This window comes from Poecile atricapillus, chromosome 21 (genome assembly GCF_030490865.1).
Source record: "Poecile atricapillus isolate bPoeAtr1 chromosome 21, bPoeAtr1.hap1, whole genome shotgun sequence".
NCBI lineage: Eukaryota > Metazoa > Chordata > Aves > Passeriformes > Paridae > Poecile > Poecile atricapillus.
Window position 1 is genome coordinate 1409173 of NC_081269.1, and position 21984 is coordinate 1431156.

General features: G+C 47.0%; 1 protein-coding gene across 8 annotated transcripts in view; it reads right to left on the bottom strand.

Annotated features, from left to right (window-relative positions):
* Nucleotides 1–1692: 1692 nt before the first annotated feature.
* The window catches only part of SGSM2 (small G protein signaling modulator 2), a 38961-nt gene continuing 18669 nt past the window's right edge, over nucleotides 1693–21984 (bottom strand). For 2 of the 8 annotated variants that reach the window (XM_058854377.1, XM_058854384.1), the window contains 20 exons: nucleotides 20404–20471; nucleotides 19731–19876; nucleotides 19218–19352; nucleotides 18680–18804; nucleotides 18320–18387; nucleotides 17797–17960; nucleotides 17167–17296; nucleotides 15657–15791; nucleotides 12942–13092; nucleotides 12314–12378; nucleotides 11947–12092; nucleotides 11399–11527; nucleotides 8675–8857; nucleotides 7944–8318; nucleotides 7148–7272; nucleotides 6624–6706; nucleotides 6039–6148; nucleotides 5520–5616; nucleotides 4564–4731; nucleotides 1693–4269 (listed from right to left, as the gene is read on the bottom strand). In XM_058854377.1, the coding sequence (XP_058710360.1) occupies nucleotides 4181–4269; nucleotides 4564–4731; nucleotides 5520–5616; nucleotides 6039–6148; nucleotides 6624–6706; nucleotides 7148–7272; nucleotides 7944–8318; nucleotides 8675–8857; nucleotides 11399–11527; nucleotides 11947–12092; nucleotides 12314–12378; nucleotides 12942–13092; nucleotides 15657–15791; nucleotides 17167–17296; nucleotides 17797–17960; nucleotides 18320–18387; nucleotides 18680–18804; nucleotides 19218–19352; nucleotides 19731–19876; nucleotides 20404–20471 (2692 nt within the window). In that variant the 3' untranslated portion in view covers nucleotides 1693–4180. The remainder of the gene's footprint in view (nucleotides 4270–4563; nucleotides 4732–5519; nucleotides 5617–6038; nucleotides 6149–6623; nucleotides 6707–7147; nucleotides 7273–7943; nucleotides 8319–8674; nucleotides 8858–11398; nucleotides 11528–11946; nucleotides 12093–12313; nucleotides 12379–12941; nucleotides 13093–15656; nucleotides 15792–17166; nucleotides 17297–17796; nucleotides 17961–18319; nucleotides 18388–18679; nucleotides 18805–19217; nucleotides 19353–19730; nucleotides 19877–20403; nucleotides 20472–21984) is intronic. The other 6 variants (XR_009279282.1, XM_058854379.1, XM_058854380.1 and 3 more) reach the window with 6 other exon arrangements.

The following is a 21984-nucleotide window of genomic DNA, read 5'->3' on the forward strand; positions in this document are numbered from 1 at the left end:
CGGCTCACCAGTGAAATGCCCCGGGCTCCCAGCGCATCTCTGTTGTGAGATTTTCCCTGGCTGGCTGGCAGGCAGGCCCATCCTCCCCGAGGCTGTGTTGCTGTGGCAGGCACAGGCCCGCGCTGGCTGCGGTGCTGCCTGTGCCGGCTGTCGGGAACGCTCCGGCCGGAGCCGCGCTGGCCGCGTGCTGCCCGCGGGATCCCGGTGCAAATGCCTTATGGATACGCCTTAACACCCTGAGCCAAAAGTGTGGTGGGGCTTGGCAGAGCGAGAAATCAGGGACTGACTGCAACCACCCAATGATGTATTGGCTTCTGGTCAGGTCCCAGCCTGGGCATTGCTGGGTGAGGAGCCGTGGTGGGAGTAGGGACCCCCTGCTCTGTCACTGCATGTGACCTCCCTCCCTCCTGCCTAAAGCATTTATTTACTTTAGCTGGCTGTGCTCCCCGTGTTAGGAATGCGTCACTGGAGCTGCTGACTGAGCCCAGTCGCTGCCGTCGCTGGCCTGGAGCCCCCATCCCTCCCCTGCACCTCACAGGACCCCCATGTCACGCTCACCTGGGCAGGTGCGGTCTGTGTTTACAGTGAGGACGTGTCACTGTGTTACCAATTTACTGAAATACTGAATATTGACAAACTCTAGACTGTAAAGATTTTTATGTGTTTGGATACATCTGCTATGTGAAAAAGCAACTAATTTTGTACATATTGTATTTTTACTATTCAGCTGTACAATACTGGCTCTTCATGCTCCAGAATTTAGGTATCCAACATGAATGATATCCATGTAATAAGCACTTGCCTGAAATAAATATAAAACTGAAATAAACATGCACTGAAATCGGAAACAGGTTTCTGCATTTGCTTCCCTATGCTTTGCATGCAGATCCCTCACTTTGTGATTTCCCAGTTCCAAAAGCAATGCCTTCCCTCCCTCCGGAGCCACCGCAGCCACTCCAGGTGCATCACAGATCCGCGGGGCTGGAGCTCACCCGGGCCAGGCAGAGCTTCCTGAGGGCCGTGTGTGTGTCTGGATCCAGCGGTGCTGTGCAGGGGAAAAGCAAAGCCTTTGCAGCTTCGGGAATCTCTGAGAAATTGGAAAACAGTGCCCTATCCTGTGCCCTTCTGCTGAGGAGCCCATCCTGGCCCCACTGCAGGGCAGAGGGCTCCCAGCAGCCCCACCGGGGCCCAGTGGAGCAGCATCGCGCCAGGACCCTCCTGCTGGGACTCTCCTGTTGGGCAGCCCCGTCAGGGTCTCCCTGTGCCGTGGGTTGGGGTGAGCAGGGATGGGCTGAACAGCCCGGCCGGACCTGCCTCACGTGGAACTGCCCTCTCCTGCAGATGCTGGAGGCCGAGTGCCAGCTTCTCCCACTGCCTTGTCTCCGGCAGCAGACTCGATGGATGCAAATGGTCATCCAGCTCCCGGCAAGTCACACCCCTCGGTGGCCTTGGGGCAGCAGGTCAGGGGGTGGGGCTGGACCCCAGGGTAGGCTCAGGCAGAGGGGCTGGGAGGGAACACCACGAGTCTAAATAACTGCATTAAAAATAACTGAGACTGCGCAACGGAAATTGTGGCAGATGTGTGGGAAGGACAGAGGGACAAGAACCAGCTGTAACCCCAGCTGTGGTGCTCAGGTGCCCTGCCCACCCCAGTCCCACCATGTAGACAGGTGAACACAGAGGACACAAGGACACTGGAAGTTTATTTAGGCCAGTATGGCTTTGGATGCACTTTATAAAGGACTGATCCTTGTTGATAGGGATAAATACCTGATTAGCAGCTGTAACGAGCAGTGGCTGAGGAATGGCTGCACCCACCCCAGCACACACACGCTTTTGTTGGGCTTTTTTATGGTGGAATGGGGAAATGTTCTGTAATTCCCCAGGGATTCATCTCCAGACCTATTTAGCCTAAAAACCTGGAACATCTCTGCAAAAACTGCCAGAAGCAGCCAGGTGAGACTGAGGAGAAACCATCCCTGCTGCAGAGGAGATGTAGCCAGAGGAGTTGAAGGGGTTTGAACAAGGACTGGGAATGATGGAGGAGGATCTCTCCTGGAAGTCCAGCAGCTCAGCTGGATTCAATACAGCTGCAGCACAATCAGGCCTAAAATTTCAGGATGAAACTCTTTGACACTTACCATAAGCCTACTTCTGTTCCTGGGCTGGGCTGGCTCAGGCTCAGCCACTGCGTACATGAAAGCTGCCCTTAAAGTAATTTAAGAGACCTCAGGAGTCTACTTAATGGTGACCTATTTATTGCCTTTAGCACTACAGCCCATGCAGCTCATCAGAGAAACATTAATTACATCTTTCCCTATCCTCCCAGACAGCCTCATCCCTGTTACGTTGCTGGAATCACCTTGGGGGGAGAGAAATTGCTCCCAAAGAGCTCCACAGGATGCCTTGACGATAAGTATTTATTCATAAGTTACATTTAAACATAAATAATTGAGCAATAAAGAGAAGAGTTTGCTCCCAACAAAAATAATACATAACATTGATAAAATCCAATCAGACAGAATGTTCTAACAAATACAGCAAAGTTCACTGATTGGGTTTGTGTGAAACAGCTGTACAGAACATTCCCAACATACCAAAGGAAAATAGTGCAGTATTATCTGTACATCCATCACTCCCCGGGCTCTGGGAGGTGCAGGTTTTTCTCACTCTTCTCATTCTTTTAAAAAATACTTTTTCAGTTTTCAAGTGAACCGACAGACACACCTGGAGCACTTCTGGAACTGCAGAGCAGCCAAAGGGCTGCAGAGGTTGGGCACTGCTGGGACTGGGGATGGGCTCAGGCCTGTACAGAGCCAGAAGCAGGGATGGGAGCAGGGATGGGAGCAGGGACGGGAGCAGGGATGGATGGGAGCAAGGGCTGTGGGACTTTCTGTGCCGGGAGAATGGGTCATAAGTACCCGTGGAATCTGCAGTTGACTCCGTGAACAAGAACCTCCATCCTCCCTCCCTCTGGCTGGCCCAGAGATACACTTTCACTTAGCAGCAACAGGCACCTGGGGAGAGCAAGTAGAGCAGAGCTGAGAGTCCTACCCCGTGCAGTGCAGAGGAGGCCAGCAGCCCCAGCAGAGCCCAGCAGTGCTGGTGGGAGCCCCGTTCCCCCCAGCCCCGCCACAGACCGTCCTGGAGCTCACTGAGGGCTCCACAGCTGAGCAGGGGCTGCAGCAGCAACTCAGAGCCCTCCAGCAATTCCAGCTTCCTCACCTGGCAGGGGCTGATCCTGTTTGCAGAGATCCTGGTTTGTGGGACCCCATGGGGACACGCCCCTGAAAGCTCTGCAGGGCAGGGAGGAGGAGGGTGAAGTGAGGGATCTAGGGGAGGCTGGGTGCTGCCATCTGCTCCCCATGGGATGTGAATCCACGGCTCTGCACAGCACAAGGAGCAGGAGCTGCCAGTATGAGCAGGGTCCTGTCCATGGGCTGGAGCTGCTTACCTGAGCAACACAGAGCAGGGTCTGGCAGCTGGCAGTGGTCACAGGGTCAGTTTGCAAAGCAAGACAAAGGCAGGGCTGTGTGGGCCATGAAGACTGAGCAGTGTGAGCCAGTCAGCCAAGGCCAGACTGGTGTTTTAGCTCATGAGCTCCATCACTGCTCCCATGACCTGTGGCATTTAGGTTAAGGCCATTCTCCCAGCAGGAACCTTATCAGCTTTAGTCACTGCTAAATACAAACCCAAATGTTTTAGCAACATAAGCTCAGACACATTCTCTTCCATGTTCAAGGCAAAGACAGTGAGTCCAGGACCGTGCTCCTCCAAGGACCCAGTCCAGTGCTGGCAACCTTGCCTCCATAGCAGCTTCTGGCAGAGCACACAAGGTGCATCCAGGCTTTACAGGTGCAGTAAGTCAAAATAGAAATGTTGCAGTTTGTCAGATCCCCCCTTTCAACATCACAAAGATGTAGAACAGATGTCTTCTAGAGAGGGAAATAGAGAATGCAAAAAGGTTTTGTCTAGAAATACAAAGTGAGTGTAACAAGGACTATCAAACATCAATCTCATCTGGTGAAGGGAAAGTTCGAGTTTTAAAAGTCTGTTACCATCTCCTCACTATTTATTACATTACATGGAAGATGCAATTAAAACACCATTTGGAATTACAGTGCAAGGAATGCTCCATCCAGTGGCTGACAGCGAAGCCCCAGGGACAGCCTGTCCATGGTCACTTGTTCTCAATCAGTGTTTGCACTTTGTAGACAAGGTCTCTGGCTATCCTCAGGATCTCCGCAGCATCGTGGTGCTCAGCCATTTCTAAGACACACAGACAAACATCTTTACTGTCAGCACCACCTTCCTGCCCTGGCACTGATATTCATGTAGCATTAGCATTAATTAATTACTATAACAAGCAGCAACCCCAGAGCATTGCAGGGAGTTGGTTTTGGAGAATTAAAGGTGTGGATGGATCCCTTGTGCTGCAAGACCCGGCACTGAGACTCAGAGCTTAAAATGAGCAGGGATTTGTCACAACAAGAACTGCACCAGACAGTCTCAGGAAGGGAGAAGGAGCAAAGTCTCATTACTTTTTATCACAATGGCTCTTACCATTAAAAAACTTGATGATATCAGTGAAGTCCATGTTGTTATCACGGATAATCTCTCGATAAACTTCCACAAGTGCTAAGGCAATGAAAAGGACAAAATGTTCTGAAGAGATGTGCTTTGCTGCCCAAATAACTTCCCACACTGTAAATACATCCTCGTACAACAATTCTGAATGGGAATAAACATTACAAGAGCATCTGATTATTCAACTGACCATGTCCCTCCTCTCTCACCAATGTCTACAGGCCTTATTCAGACATGAACAAAACCTGAAGACTCCTCCTTTTCCTCTCCCCCTCTCCTCCAGCCAACTCCTGTCCCTTGTGCACGTGAGGCACAGGCTGGCTTAAAGAACAATTACCACAGCCTAGAGGTGGGGTGGTGCAGAGCCAAGCCCAGGAAGGTACCTGAACCACAGTGACCATGTGAGAGCAGCACAGGAGGCCCGGGTGTTCTACAGGGCTATGTGACAGGCTGCAGGTCTGACCGTGTGTCCAGGGGTATCTTGGCTTTGCAGTGGGCCTGTCAGCACCAACACTCTGCTGGAGTGTGTTTGTACAAGGATCCTGGGATCCAGGGGTGCTCCCACACCATACAAGGTGCCTCACTGAAAGTACAGCAGCTCCTGAGCTACTGCTGAGCAGCTCCTTGTTACCACAGGGATGAGACAGGAGGTATCAAAGCTTACAGAGGAGTGGGATCACCTTCTTGAGCAACCAGGCATTTGCACTGGGCAGGAACTTGGCTTCAATCACATCATCAGGAATTTGCAACTCTCCTTTCTAAGCCTGGACTCATTCCAGTGCTGTTTCATCTCAGAGCTGTATTACCCCTCCTGACTACAAACTCCCCAGTGATCCCAGCTGCCACTGACCATCCTGACAGACACTCATACCAAAACAAAGAGCTGTTACAGTTCTACACAACTCTAAACTACAGGCACAGAACATTATTACCTCTTTTAAAGTCAAGCAGGAACCAGCGATAGCAGAAGTAAAAATGAGTGTAATCTCCGTTCTGGTGCATCAATTCAAAAAGTTCCGAGTCCAGAATCTAGAATGGAAAACATCAGCTGTCAGAATGTGGTCGGAAAGCATCCAAGGTCAGAAGCACTGGACTCCCACTCTGCTCTTCATCCCATGGTCAGAGCAGCTGCTCAGCACAGAAACAGCCCTTTGCTGTGGGTGCCAGTGCTGTGACCTTGGTGCCCTGACTCAGTGCTGAGCTGAGGAGTCACAGTTGATCTTCACCATGACTTTAAAGCGCCAAGGAACAAGGTGAAGATCCCACTGATTTTCAACAAGTGGCAAATGTCCATCTCCACCTCTGCTCTCAGGCTGTAACTCTACAAATCCACTTACAACTCCTGCCCAGCTCTGAAGTCAGGCCTGAACCCCACTCCTTGGAGCTCTTGCCCTTCACTGAGCCTCTGCCACAGCCTTGTCTTCTTTCAGACACCCTTAAAGCAGACTCACCTGGATAAGGGACCGCATGTTGGCAAAGTGCATGTCCATAGCACCTCCATTGGGGAAGTTCTGGCTCATCCTCTTCATCAGGTGGCTGAAGCAGCTGTAGGCCAGCTGATCTGCAGGGACAAGGCAGATATTCAGTACTGGCAATTGTGGGACTTCTTGAACAAAAATAATGGAACTGCAGGGCTTGGGAAAAACAGGGTCTTCCCCTATTGCTGTTCTCTGAATCCCAGGATTTAGATGAAAGAGAGGTTGGTTCCCAACTCTGGATCACTTTCACTGGTTATGTTTCAAAGAATCCAGCCTGCAGCTGACTTTTCAGCATCAGGAACTGCCAGAACACAGTAATTTTACTAACTTTGGTAAAATTTAATCTGGAAGTCAGTGAGTGACACGGCAGCCCCAAGACACTAACGTGAGCCATTTCAACAGCCACAGGTGGAAAAAACACAAATCACAAGCTACAGGTTTGATTTTGCTGGTGACCTAGCCCTGGTTAATGTAGAAATTTTTCCCTTCTGAAACAGCATTTCTAAGGAAAGACCTCACTAAGGATACCAGCATGTCCCAAAGGAAGCCCCTTCCTACCATTGTCAAGAATAACCATCAAAGGAGCCAGGAGGTCACACATTCCTTGGACATAACCAACTTCTAGGTGCTCCCAGACATAGCTGTGGAAAGAAGAAATCCTTGTATTGAAGGCTGATTCCATATGTGAGATCAAATCCTAAGCAGCTGCTGAAGGTGCAAATCTCAGAACCTTCTGACACTTCCCAGAGTATTTCACAACCCTTTACTGTTTGCTGCCTGGATAAAGTGGCCCTCTGAGCATGGAGGTATCATCCTGATCAGGAGAAACCCAAACCTCAGAGTACATTCAGAGAACAGTTCTCTATAATAGGGTCTTTCACTTGAGAAATTGTCTCAAATCTGCATTCCAAACTCGGACCTATGCTCTAACCTGCCATCCTGCCTGTTCCTCCTTCTGGCAAGTTGTTTTAAATTCATTAGTGAGAATTGTTATTGACTGCTATTTGCATATTATTATAGTTTATCAATTATCTTATGGATTGGCAGAAATGTGAAAGTAGTTGGGTTTACAAGCTCATTACCTGCACATGACATTTCGGAGCTTCTCCAGGTTCTCAGCAGTAAAATACCAGTAATTCCGATCACATCTCTGGACATCTTTATCAATTCTGTGCAAATTTAAGGCAACAGTGTCCAACAACTCTATCTAGAACAGAGAAGTTTTAGTTAGATCTGCAAACTTTACAGCATTCCCAGGACTCTGTGCAGATTTGCTCTGAGAATCACCAAACCAGAAACAGTACAATTATCCTCTGAGCAGATGAGGGTATTGTAATACTTAATTACTGTCAAAAAGGCCAGGTAAAACACATTTGTTTTCACTGGGAAATGTGCTAAACCTCTACTATTTCTAAATGGCTATTTCCAGCTAAATAACTTCAGCAGAGAGAAGGAGAAACTATGCTGCTGTAAGACAGCAAGAGTAACAGAGGTAGTGGCATCTTGAATCTAGATTTAGGTTGTGGTTCAATCTGACTAGATGGAGGTTTAAACTTGTTTTAAATAACACTAGAATCTGACAAGCAGTATGTTGTCCACACCCCCAGGCCCCAGAAAGTTCTAACTGCTAGAAATGTACCACACTGGCTGTCTTGCCCTCCTGCTTAAAAACACACCTAAATGTTTCTTGCTGCCTTATTTCCAATCCAGCTCAAAATCCAAATGAAGGGATTTGGATACAAAAGTCCTCAGTTATGATCCCACCAGCTGTAGTTTCAGTTTGGGACTCTCTCTCATTAAATCCTATCTGAAAAAGTACCAGTGTTTGCTAAAAAAGCAATTCTGTGCAGAGATGATGGTACTTCGGTTGCGACCTACTGTGTAGGACGCAGCGCAGACAGAGGCGACATCCACTAAATAATCCCCCTGGGAACACAGCTGCTCCTCTGAGATGGAGTCCTGCGACTGCAGCACCCCTGGCTTGGCTCTCTGCACGCGGGGTGTGCCTGGCTCAGTCCTTCCCGCCTCAGGGCTGGCTTCTTCCTCAGCCCCATCCTCGAAGGAGCCGCTCTGCCCGTCATCAATGCTGGACAGGATGCCCGAGGCCACCGAGTAGTTCCTGGAGGACGGCAGACCCGAGTCGGGTGAGTCGAACTCCACGGCCACGGGGGCCGGCACTGCTGTCAGTGTGGGGTCCTCCTGGCCCTTGGGCTCCTGCTCCACTGAGTCAGTTTCATCCACAGATATGAACACCTGTGATGTGCAAAACCAAACGTGCTTCAATAGCAGTGATAATTTCTCTGTGCTGGGCCTGACTACAGCACCTACAAGGAAGAGATCTGGAGAGCTGTTCCTCTGATGAGAGGGGATCTGCCTTCGTAGGTGAACCTTAGAGCCCTTTAGACTCTAAGAACCTGTCCTGCCTAAGAACAGCTGTAGACTATCCAAAATTCAGACCTGCTTTTCACTCTAACAAAGAGACACCACAGCTCCAATCTCTACCCAGGATTCAGGAGCTGTGCTAACCTTTATCTCTGCCTCCTGGGGCTGCACCTCTGCAAATGCTGAGCACTGCCCACTCCAGATGGTGAGTGGAAGGGAATACCTACATCATTGCTGATGGTGGAGTCCCTGTGGATGAGCCGCTGGACGTGGCTGTCAATGCTGCTGCCTGACGAAAACTTGGCCAGCGTGGCTGAATGTGACTCCTTCTCTCGTTGCTTCACAATGACCTCGCAGGCCTTCCACTCAGCCATCACCTTCTGGTACCTCAGAGCAATGTCTGCATCCACCTGCAGACAGAGACAGATCCTGAGACGCTACCCTCCTTGCCAGAAGGCATTGACACAGGGAGGAAACAGGAGGAAGAGGTCTAAGGCAGGTGCAGGGTCTCAGACTGAAAGCCCAAAGGATGCCAAGGCCCTTTTGCTGAAGCAGCACATCCCTGTGACTGGAGAGCAGTAGTCAGGTATTGGGTATTAAATGCAGGGAATTAATAACACTGTAGGCACCAGAAGGGATCCATATAAGCAGGTGCATACACTATCAAAGCATTGTGCCACTGTGACCGTGACCTGGGACAGAACAAAAGATGCCATGTGAAACCTCACACAGAAGTCAGGTGCAATCTACAGAGCAAGCGCTGCCTCTACCTGCGTCATCCCTAATTCCATCACACTTCTTCCAACTCCTCTGTTCCAGCTCTAAGGTAGCCCTTGTGAAGAATTCCAGGTCACAAGTTTATAGACACCAGCCTGTACAGTCAGATCCTGGGAGAAACTCTGGAATCCCAGCTCCCACAGCCCCATCCTGTGGCTGCACTGTGCATGGCCAAATCTATCCACACTGGGCACCACAGGAATAAAACAGATCTTTGTCACTGGTGGCTTTTGAAAGACAGCCACAGAAACCCCCTTGAGCTATTAAGGGACATGTAGCAATTTTACTACTCTGTCACTTGTCAAGAGCTGAAGAGAAACCACAATTGTGAGCTGGCTCCAGGCTCTGCACTCGGCTGGCTGAGCTGCTACCCGAGCATTCATGCTAAGAGCTGCAGGCTGTTTGTCACTTGAGGTAGCTGTCGAGTCATAAATCATAAAATACTACAGTTAGTGGAGGGCTGGAGGACAGCCACATCTGGGAGTGCAAAAATACCTTCAGAAGACAAAGATGATAAATCACCTTCAGTGACTTCATTTAAGGACACGAGTTTCCTGTACGTGCAGGTGTTGTGACTGTTTTCATGTCACTCATTTAACAGACTCCTACATTCAGTATAAGCTTCAGTCTCCAACAACCCATTCCTTTGAGGAGCCAGTTATTACTCTTGTTTACTATTGGTGTTGAGTAGCTCATTACAATTCCAGGTAAGTTCAGAGTACTCCTGGGTTAGAGTAGGGTACAAACTCAGGGAGAAAATTCTTCTCTAGGATCCTGTGTTCTGCAGATAAGATCTTTTCTATCTTGTAACATCTCTGTATGAATTTACTGTAATTCCTATCATAAAGACTCCAGTATTTATCTCTTCTTGCAAAATCTCCTATGCTCTAGCTGTACAAATGCAATTGCCCTTTCAAGATGGGACTAGCATCCCTGAGAGATGGCTTCACATCTCCCACTCTAAAAACTAATCATCTGTGTCTTTTTGTTAATTTCTAGACATACCTTTTATTTCTGCACATGGACCATAAATCTGATAGTTCATATAGGTGTGGAGATCAGACACAACAAAATGCAATCTATGCAAGAAACCTCCAATATCCTGCCTTTCTTGAAAATCTGAGATTAAAAAAAGAATGGAGCAGTGCTCAGTAAAACATTCTTGATGTACACACTACAGCCAGGAAATCTATACTAAACATCTACTGAGATGACTGAATTCAGGGTGGAAAATCTGGACTGTGACCCAGTTTGAACAGTGAAGGGCTCTCCTTCTCCATCTGTGTTCAGAACTGGCTTTTAAAGATTATTGGAAGACAGCTCAAATTGCCACAGCAATGTTTAGTAAAAAGGGAGATGTTTATAAAGTACCCCATTTGCAAGACACAGATTTGTCCCTGGCAAGGCTCAAGGTCAAGCTGCCCTTCTGCTCTGCAGGTGCTCACAAGGATATAAATTACTCCTTTGGCATGTAAAGTAATTGGGAGTTAGCAAATGCCAAATGTTTTGATATATAAACCGCTTCTTATCAATTTAATTGAGGACAGAATCAGCTACTGCATGAGTGCTATGTCCCTGGTAATAACACTAACTGAAAAGCAGATTAACATGTTAATTATATTCCAGGCCAAACCTCATTACTGTTCCATCCAGTTCAGCCAATCTTTGGGTGATGTCACAGAAAAGCAATGTTTTACCACCACACAGTAACTCCAGAGAGTCCATGTGGGCTGTTCCCAGCTCCAGCAGAAGTCCATGCATGCAGATGCAGTACCATGGAGAAAAGGTAGTTATTTCAAGGAGCTGTCTGAAGTATAATTCAGCTAACACACCATATAAAAGGAGGGGTGTGGAAAATTCCCATCCAACTGTCAATGTCTCCCCATTTTCTAAGTGACAAATTTGTGGACACAGGGTATGCTCAGGGCATGTATATGCCACAGGCAGAGCTGAATGCAGGTTCCCTGACTTGAAGAAAGAAAGAACTCTCATTTAGTGACATTCAAACATTAAAACATGGTATCAAAACCCCTCTGCTAGTATATGTTACTAATGTTTTCAGTAGTGTTTTTCCCTTAGGAATATTACACAGTAATAAAGACCAACAGTTGCTATTCAGAAAACAAAACCTACTCTGCAAACATAACTCGGATTCCACAGAAGCTATGGCTTACCTGGTCCATCTCCTTCTTGGCCATGCCAAATTTGTAGTGACCTAACAAGAATGGCCACACTTCCTTCCGAATCTCATGCTGGACCCCACCATAGTAAACTCTTCTTAGTAATTCCAGTTCCTTGTAGTTCTATAGTGGCCAGGAGAAAGAGGTGTTGAAGGCAATACATCTGTATTTGACTCAGGTACACGCAGAGAAGCTTCACACTGGGTACAGAGACAGTGAAATACATGCAGGACACTAAATAATCTCTGCAGCTTGATTCAAGCCTTTAGGGCCTTAGCTGAAATCCAGTCTAATGCAGGCTGTCATGCCGTCCATGAAAATAATATAAATTTGAACAGATCAGTTGCTTTGATACCAATTTATATCTTTGCCATCAACAGAGAAGCAAAGGAGAGAAGAGATTCTATGAACTGACTCTCTCACTAGCTGAGAAGTGAGCTGTGGTCGAACACCTTTAGCATTTTTTGGAGTCAGTGCAGGTGATCCCTGCCCCATGCAGCAGCATGTGGAGCACACCAACATGAAGGGGACGTGTCACTGACCTTCATGTCCTTCTGGTACTTGCTCCACACCTCCGTGGTGAGGCCGGCGGCGGCGCTGGCGGGGCTGGCGGGGGGCACAATGCTGTGGTTGACCAGCGCCGAGAGGTGCGTGCGCACCGTGGACAGGTGTCGGCAGTGCGCCAGCCCTGCGGGGACACCGAGGGCCAGCTCAGCCACAGCCCTGCCTGAGGGGCACTGGAGCCCCAGGAACAGTCGTGCCTGCACTGAACTCGCTCTGCACTGTGTGAGAATGAGCAACTACAGCAGAGCCAAATGTTAAACAGATCAGACACAGACCAGCAACATCCACGTTATTTAGATAAGCATGTGGATACCACATGGGCCAGATACAAGAAGTTTCACTTACATCCATAAAAAGCTCTGGAAATGATCTGCCTCTTCATGCTTTCACACAACATCTTTAGTGGAGTTCTGTGAGAGGCATCAACAGGACAAGAGCAGGTGGTGAGGACAGAGAGCATCAGAAATTTCATGCTGATCCCTGTGTTCTACACACAGCAATTATTTCTCTGCACCAAGACTTATTTAATTAAAGGAGCAGTAAGAGCAAACTCCACTTATTAAAGCATTTCCCCCAACAACACTTTGGCCCCAGACAGATTTCCCCCTGGCACACAGCCACAATTGCTGCAGGTGCACTGTAGAAGTCTGTGTCAAATTGAACTGTTGCCCTTCATCCAACTGTTAATGACTTGTTAAAGATAACATTCCCAGAGCTGAAGTATTTTACACAAGGCAAAAGAACTAGATACAATTTTTCTATCAAAATGTGACTTGAGCATAGTTTAACAGGTTAGTTTTAATAAACTAAATTTCTTGCTGCCAAACTCATCTTTTTATGTTAGAAACTACTTGAAAACTGTTACTTGAAAATTGTAACTGTTTGTCTTGAGTGCTGCAACCACTCAAACCTTCCTGCTTTTACCTGTGGCATGCACACAGTCCCAGATAAGCTGTCTGCACAGCTTGCTCACCGGTCGTGGATGCAGTTGCAGCAGCTGGGAATGTCGTAGGGAGAGCTGCCCATGGAACAGGAGACACAGGAGGAGCCCTGGCTGCAGTGCTCCAGCTGCCATGACAGCAGGTTTGCCCCAAAGCCTTGCATCTCTATCATCTCACTGGTATCTGTGGAAAAACCAAAGACAGAAGGACATCAGCCTTTTCCCTTCTCTTCCCCTCCTCCACCTGTGCATCCTGATGGTTCATGCATCACTTCTCAACAGGCTCTGAACCTCGGTTCCAGAAACAGGAGAGTGGCATCCTCAGAATCACTGCTCTGGACCTGCAGCATGCTGTGCAGGGTCCTTTCCCAGGAAGCCAAGCTCCTTCACCATTTGCACCTCTCTTGCCCATGCACATCCCAGTTCATGTTTCAAGAGATTAGAGAAAAGGGTGCTGCAGTAACAACTCAACTGGTTCTTGTGTAATACTATGGAAATGTTATTTATGGCCAGAAGAGATCATCTAGCCCAACCTTCTATTTAATTCAGGCCTCAGGATTTCATTTTGCAGTTCCTGGAATCAGCCATGGAACTGCTGGTCCAGCCAGAGTGAAAGCTGGAGAATGAAAGAAATTAAGGCAAACTGAGTCAGTTACTTTCAGAAGATGATGCTTTCCTCTTCAGAACCAGATCCTAAAATACTTAGCACAGAAGGACAGTTCCAGTCCTGCTAATGCCCACACTATACTCATAAAAGAATACTCTCTACAGAAGTATCTGATCCAACTGTACCATGCAGCTTCCTGAGTTATCCCTGCTCCACCAGTCTATTTGCCTTTTTAATCAGCTTCAGAAAGGCAACTTAAAAAACCAGCAACTCCCTTCAGAAAGCTTGGCTTCAGCTCTTCAGCCTTCCCAGCTGGCATTTGAACTCGTGGGGCTTTTGCTTTATAATAAATAACTGGCCTTTCAGCTCACCCATGATTAAAATTAAGGCAAATACAATAATGTATGTCATAAAGTATGCCACTAGATTAACAGTTACAAGCAAAATCCAGTCCCCTGGGCTGTGCTTTTAAAACAGGTATTTGTTGAGTGGTTGGGGGAGGGGGCAATTCCAAACCATCTCATGCATTTTAAATCAAGGTAGCACAAAGCATTTTAGGAGTGCCTATTAGAAAGTGGGCAGAGGTGAGGGAGGCATGGAGTAAACCCATTTGTTAACAGAAAAAGCACAGGCTCATGCGGAAGCAGTCATGTGTGTTTCATTTCACAAAACAAAGTGTGATGCAAAAATGCTCTTCACCTTAATTCTTCAGGAAGGAGCTGAACGACCCAGTCTTTATTGCAGCTTCTTATTGGGTTCAAATAAAAACCACTGGATAAACATTTTTAGATCATTAGTTTTTGCCTCCCCTCTGTAGACAGGAAAATTGGTCTTTTCAGTTTTAATTTTTTATTCTGTTTTTTAGAGAAACAAGGAAAGAACCCCACAGAACCTAAAGATTCAGATGAAAGGTACCTGAATTAGTGAAGAATTAGAGTGAACAGCATCTTTTATTTAATTGTAGTGGTGTTATCTGTAACTTCAGCTACATGCAAAAGTCGAGCATGTTGCAAAATGTCAAAGCAGATGGCTGGCAAACCTGCTACAACAGTGTTGTCATTATGGGATGGGGCTGCTGGAGAAGACAGCAGCCCAGCCAGGCTATTCCCAGATACATCCCTAACTCTACCATCCCCTTCAAGATTAAATAACCAAAAGCAGACACCTGACAGCCATTCTAGTGGCATAACTTACAAGTTCTATCAACTGACTAAAGACTAAATTGTGTGCCTTATGCTTAATGTGTATGTGGCAATTGAACATTCTTCGCATTTTTGCCCATATCCAAGCACAATCAGTTAGGACACTGAAACTTCCTGAAACAGCATCTTTTTCCAAGGGGAGCACTATTTTTGGAACTTCTTTCTATCCATACCTTCCAAGAACTCTTTATTAACTTGGGTTGGGCTTTATCAATTTCCAGGGGCTGCTCCCTTGGGATAAGTGCATGGGCAGCCTAGAAGAATTGAGGCTCTCCTTGAACACCTGTTCCTACCCTGTCCAACCCAGAACTTCAGCATTGTACAGAGATGGAGGCCAATTATTGTCTCTTGCAGTCAGTCCCACCAGTCCGGGGTATAAAAGCAAGGACTTCTCAGAATTCAGAGCTAAACTGCTGGATGCCAAATGCACATGCATCTTGAGAATACCAGCTTAAATAATATGAAGAAATAGATGACAAATTTGTGGGTGGTGGAGCTCACAGCTGATCCTCTGAAGCCCACCCAGCCTATGGATGCAAGTGGAATGAAATCACCGACCCCAGACAGGCACTGCATCTCCACACAGCCTTCTCTGCATACTCTGCTACCTCATCTGTGAGAACACAAAGCTGTTACACTCCCTCCTTCTCTCCTGAGAACCTGCTCCAGTATCCAGCCTTTATGAAGGTGGGGCAGGAAGCCCCAGAGGAGAGGAGGTTTGCTGCTCAGCAGCACACACATCAAGGGAGAGGGAAGATGCTGCTCCCACTCCCCACAGGCTGTGAGCCCATTCCCAGCCTCTCTACACAGTCACCTCCATCTCCAGATCTCATGGCGTGAGTGAAATGTCTTTCTCTGTAATAATGCCAACACTGTTGTATGCATCAGTGGAAGGAGCTGCAAGAGAGCTCTGGGACACAGGGGGAGGAGGATAAAAACCTTTCATCCTATTAGGAGCTGTGAGGTTCCGAGAGCAGATCATTGATAGCATTGCGTGTAGCTTATCTTCCTCCTCCTCATCATCGTCAACAGAGGTAGAGCGGCTGGCAGCTAAGTGGTGGTAGTTAATAGTTACTGCTCAAAGAAAATAGTGAAAGAGGAGCATAAGAAGAAAGAACTCAGTGCTGTGGGAAAGCTCAAAAGGACATGGTCAGCAAAGACAAAGGACCTGAATCCTGCCCTCTGCTTGAGGGCACAAGCTCTTGTAAATGGGTGTGAAAACTGAGTTTCTTACAGAAACAAAGCATGCTCCACCAAACTCAGGCCAGCCTTTGAGTGTGCACAGGCTGAGAGCACATGTGGCACACCATGGCAAGGGAGAAAGATCCCCAAGCCAGCCTGCAGCAGCTGGGCATGCTTTTGAGCAAAGCTCCACAGGAATTCTAGTCTCCAGCTAGCTTCTGTCCTTCACTGTGCCCCTAGCAATGCTGTGGCCCCTTCTCTGAAACCTGTGCCAGATGCATCTGGACAGCAAACCCTCGCTCCCAGCTGTGTGTGGCTCTGCAGACAGGCAGAGTTCCTGCCTGGCACAGGACCTGCAGCTCCTGCCCCATGAGCCCTGGGCTCTGCAGCTCCTCCACCAGGTGCTTTGCTGGTGTGTGCATGGACTTACCTGTGCCAGCCCAGGAGCCTGACAAAGCCCAGCCAGCACTGTGGCCCAGGCCTGGGGTCAGGAGGCTGCAGAGGAGACTCCTGCTTTCTCAGCTGCAGTAAGTCCCAGTATGAGCAGTAACTCCAAATCCCCTGTAAACTTTAAGGTCTGATCTTCTCAGGAAATTCTTGCTTCTTTACCAATGGGAATAAAACTGAACATGCTGTTTGAGAACCAGCTCAAATGCCTTCTTGCATGTAAGGAATTTGTATTCACTGATGACATGAGGTGGTTTGGTGCTTGGGAATTCGTTTCGTTTCCTTGGAAGGACCTTTGTTTATCCATTGTTAAGTTTCTGCTTCCAAGCCAGGAAAACTTAGCCCAGGGAGTTCTTGGGGTACTTTTCAGAGTTTATGGTTGGGTTTTTTCCCTAATAACAACATTATGAGCAAGCGTTGTGGCCAGTAAAAATATCCTCACTTCAGGAGCAAAACTGCTCTTGGCTAGTCAAGCAATCTTTTTTGTTTCAGACTCAGTTTGCAAGCCCAGGGGAGTATTTTAAAAACTTCCTCTGTTAAACACAGAGAAAATATAAAATTCCCCACCTCAACTCCATTTCCACTAAGATAGCAAGTTTCACTGCATTAAGGAAATCTAAGCTGTACCTGTTGATCACAACTATCTCCCAGTGAAATTTATTAGAGGTTTGGTTTTTTTTTTTACCCCCTTAAAAAGATGTGGCTCATCACCTGCATGTATGTCCCAGGGTATTACTTCAAGATTTTCTCAGATGCCTGATTTGATTTTTCATTTGTTTTGTTTGTTTTTTTTTAAACAAAGCAGAACAAAGGCACTTACTGTTATCGTGCTTGTGTCCAGGATAGATAATTCTGAAGACATAGTCCGTGGATGTGTCCTCAGCTGGCATCTCCTCCAGGTCCACTGACTTGTTGCTGTTCCGTTTTCGAAGCTTTGGAAACACCTTGCCCTAGAGAAAACAATAATTCCATACATTCAGCTATGAGTGACTAACAGAGAACAACAAACTAAGTACCGCAGACCTGTGGCATCTTAAATCGCCAAACTTTCAATGCTGGGAGGAGGTGAGGGGGAAAACAGTGGAGTCATATACAGCTGGTGGTTTAGGGGTATATAATACTACTTTTTCTTTGTGCTATAAACCAGCCTTTTCTTGTAATCCATAGGAGCTGGGCACCACAAGCCTCTGGCAGCAGCTCTGTCCAGTCCATCTGAGTCTCACTCCTATTGTGTGGGCTTGTATCTTGATGCAACAGCAGACTCCAGCTATTTGTTCAGTGAAGGTATGAACAATTTTTATAGATCACGTGTATAAGAAACAAACTGGACTAAATGGAGTTATTTTGCATCCTACTTTACCATAAAGCAGCTGGAAGTCAGTGCGCAGGCCCTGTGGAGCAGAGATACCAACACCAGCCTCACCCAAGAGCTCACCAGAAAAAGCAGTACCTTGCCCTGCTGGGACCACAGCGGGGGCTCCAGCTGGCCACGGGGTAGGAGCCCATTTTCCAGACAGGACAGGAAGGCGAGGAGGTGCCCTCCTTGGGGGAAGTGCAGCGGAGGCCTCTGAGTCCCATCCTGACTCACCAGCACTAATGTCCATCTGCTTTCTGCTGCAAGGAGGACAAGGGGAGTCCACACTGTTACATAAGAGCCTCAATTTTCCGCTCTTACCTTCTAAGTAAACTTTATCGGGGATCATCTCTAGCTAAATAAACTTTTGTAAGGCACAGTGTGATCTAAGGATGATATCAGCCCTCTAGTCCTAAAGAAACCCAAGACACAGGCAAACTATGAAAGCCTCATACAGTTGTCATCTTCTATCTGCTGGGACTGGAGATTTTAACACTCACTCCCACATGGCCAGAACTAGTCAGAGGTGCTCCTGACACTGAGGGAGGAAAAGTAATCACCCAAGTGGCTCTCCCTGTTCTGTATTGTTAAGGAATATATGCTTAAGGGTTATGCTTACGTTGCTGATGGCAGTGGATGCAGACGATCTGGCTCAGTGGCACAATCAATGCGTAGTCCCAGTAAACACTAAGAGGGAAGGAAAGTGCAGAAACATTGTCTTTTCCATATTCAGGAATGCTTGCAGTTTCAAGCACCTGATAGAAAGACTCTGCTAAGTTAATAACTGCTTATTAAATCTGGCCAATTAAAGTAAATTATTAGTCAAGTAAACGTCAAAGGAAAGCTAGTTTCTCCACAGTGGATATTCTGGTACCAGTTTGTACAACCTCTGCTTTCCTCTTCCCCTCCCCTTCCTCTTTCCTGGTGCCCCCCAACAGGTTACACAGTACTTCCCATCTTTCCTGAATGCAACTAATACCTTTTCTCCAGTTCTGAATCTCCAAGGGTTCCATTCATCAGCTGGTTTGGAGTCCATTTCAATGTCAAACTATCTGCTGATTGATGAAGGGAAAGATACCCAGGAATTGCCTCCAAGTCATCTTTCTGTTCACAGAAGTAACAAACAAACAACCCAGGTGACTCAAGTGCACAAAATATCTGCATAAAAATATACGTTCCAGTCTTTCTATGCCATGCAAGTTCCAAAGCTGCAGTATGTGGCAAGTGATGCAGGAAACCCAGCAAAAGTACTGGTATGCAATATTGCTACTAGAAAGAGGAGAAAAACCACAACACAGTCAGCAGATTTATGAAATACAGGCCAGTATGTTTGTTCCTGCCTAAAGGCCCACTGCTCATTGACAGTGGTCAGGCAGTAAAAGCATTTGTCACATGTCAAACCTACCCCCAGCACAGGAGAGCCAAGAAGAAGGCAGCGCTGTGCTGAGAACAGAGCAGCGACCCCTTGACAGGTCTGAGCTCTGCCCCAGCCACAGCCCCAAGCTGCAGGCACTCACCGGCTGCACCAGGACGTTGTTTTTGCCATAGAGAAGGTGTGTTCGGGAATTCTGGTGCAGGGACTCCACGTACTCCCGTGCCGAAGCAGCAAAGCGATCTTCCGACGTGCTGCCACTGGAATGGCGCTTCCGGATCTACAACACAGCCAGGGCAGGTCAGGCAGGGCACATCACAGGAACTCAGCCTCTAGAGAGTGCCGCAGCCAGCAGGGCTTGCAGAGAAATCACCTGGACTCTTAACTCAGCCCTGACCATGGCAGCTCAGAATTTCTTGTGAACTACCTGGTCAGATCACAACCATCAAAAGCCAGAGTTTAGTGCTGGATCTCAAACTTTTCTACATACAGATAAAGAGGACATTGTGGCCCAAATGGACTTGTAATCTGTGATAATGCTCCATTAGAGAAGAGAGAATAAAGGGTTCCTGTTCCTGATTCAGGTATCTCCCTGATGAGGCTGTTTTTATTATCAGCCTGTCCCTAACTCAGAAACAGGTACAGAGTAAATACCTACTCCCAGGGCTGGGCGCTTGGAGGGGGAGTCCTGGCGGCCGTGTGTGCCATGGATCCGGTGCCGCTGCACCAGCTCGTCGGCCGAAGGGTCTGTCCAGTAGTGGTCAGCTGTCTTTAGCTTGGTGTACTCCAGGGCACAAGGTCCAACTAGGAAAAGAGACCAAGGGAGAAACTTTCTGAGTCTGTTCAGAGACATACCCAGTGCTATCCTGCTGTCTGAGCACTGAAGGTGAGACTTCCTTCTCAAACCAAGTGAATATTAATGGTCACCGATCCTACAGGATCAGCCCACAAACAGACAACAATATCATAATGTATCACTCCTATTAGCCAGGGCTGTATAAGAGTGTTCCTGTAGGACACAGTACCCTGCCACAGCAGCATTAGCAGTCACAAACTGCCAGCAAGCATTCAGGAAAAATCCATTTCCATTCCGCTTTCTGATCCAACTAATTACTAATACAATTACTACTACAATTACTACAATTACTAATAAAACCAGATGATCAGTCTCCTCTGGTCTTGTAAGCAACAAAACATCTTCACTGTTGCTCTATTATAAATAGTTACATGCAAGATATAAAATTCACCTCTTGTAACACTATCATAATGCAAAATGCTTTAAGAAACTATTTATTTTCTTCAGCATAAGAAGTAACTTTGCAAGAACTCACCTAACAGAGAAGCCAGTATTGGGCCACAAACAGGATCTGCCAGTAAAGCTTCCTTTTCATAGTATTTACTAGAAATAAAAGATCAGAGCCCAGTTAAAAACATTTGTTGGTATGAACCATTTCAAAGCTTAGGTTTAGCTACAGGTGTAATACAATGGGCCTCTCGATATGCTCATTCCGTCTCATCTATTTTTCAGCTGAGCTCAGAGAAGCAGGAGCTTGCCTTGTGCTCAGTGTGTTTACCCAGTATATTTGATTTGGGGCTTTGGGCAGAATTGCAATATGGGAACAAACAATAGTTCTCTGCAAGCAATTTTGTCCATTTTCCACAGAGGCAAAACAATCCACACATTCTTAAACATCTCTTCCATCTTTGAGGAATCATCTTGAAGAACTGTGAAGAATAGTGAACTACTACATTGCTCTTGCAATGACCCCGAAGTCTTGCCATTCCAGCAGGCAAAGCTGCTTTGCAAAACCACGCAGCCAAAAAATTCAAACACCCACAGCTCTTGATTGCCGCTGTCCTCTGTGGTCTGTTCACTAGATGGGGCTCAAACTCTAAAGCACCTGCTCCTCCTCCAGAACAGAAGAGCTGAAGGATGCTAACATGGAGCATTTGAACAGTTATGACACAAAAGCCTCACGAAAAGGTTTATTTTATTCACCAAGTCAGGTTCTCAAAATCACACACCTGCAATGAAGGACCTGATTCTAACTTATCTGAAAGTATGGGGAAGGCAGTGAGGTGAATACCGACAACACACAGTGATGGAACAACTGAGAGCAAACTCCCCTGATGTGTCTCTTGTGGATTACATGGAAAAGAAATTAAAACCCCTTGTGCCCATGTATCTGCAGACACCGAGACAGTGGACTAAAATGCTTTCATTAACTGTGTCTCTGGGACATGGCCAACCCTCCCTCTGTCTCTTCTGTACACAGCTCATAAAATCCAAGCTGGTGTTACATATCCCAGAGCAACAGTTTGCTTGAACAGCACAAAGACCTTTCTTACATTCTGTTGCTTTTAGTGGCAAGATACATCATGAAAGTAAAGCTGATGACAAGGAAAACAGTAACACAAACTTGGAAAATACTGTGAAAACAAGCTGCTTTGCCCTTAGTTCTCATCCTTGTTCAGACCCATTGGCTTTGGATGAACAAGAATGTATTGCCAGGGCAGAAGAAGAGCACCCCTGCCAACAAACTGCCTTTCTGGGACCACAGCAAGATTCAGGGTCCCCTCCTTTCTCTTTTTATGGGAGACTGTTCTCAGTCTGTCCCATTAAGCGTTCAGTATCATGGGTTAGGGGAGGGCAGGAAGGGTAGGAGTTAAGAGCCACTCCTTGGCAAACCACAGCTGATGCTGGGCAGCAGGAAGCAAGAACAGAACAGAAAGGACTCATCTTTGCCTCTTAACGAGTCTGTGGGGAATACATCCATAGAGCACTGATGATCTTTGGCTTTACAAGGGAAGACACTCACTTTACACAAAGTTTAATTTTTCTAAAAAGGAAACATGATTCAAAGAACCTGTTTTCATAGCCCTAAGGTTTTATGTCACTAGCTCCTCCTGTT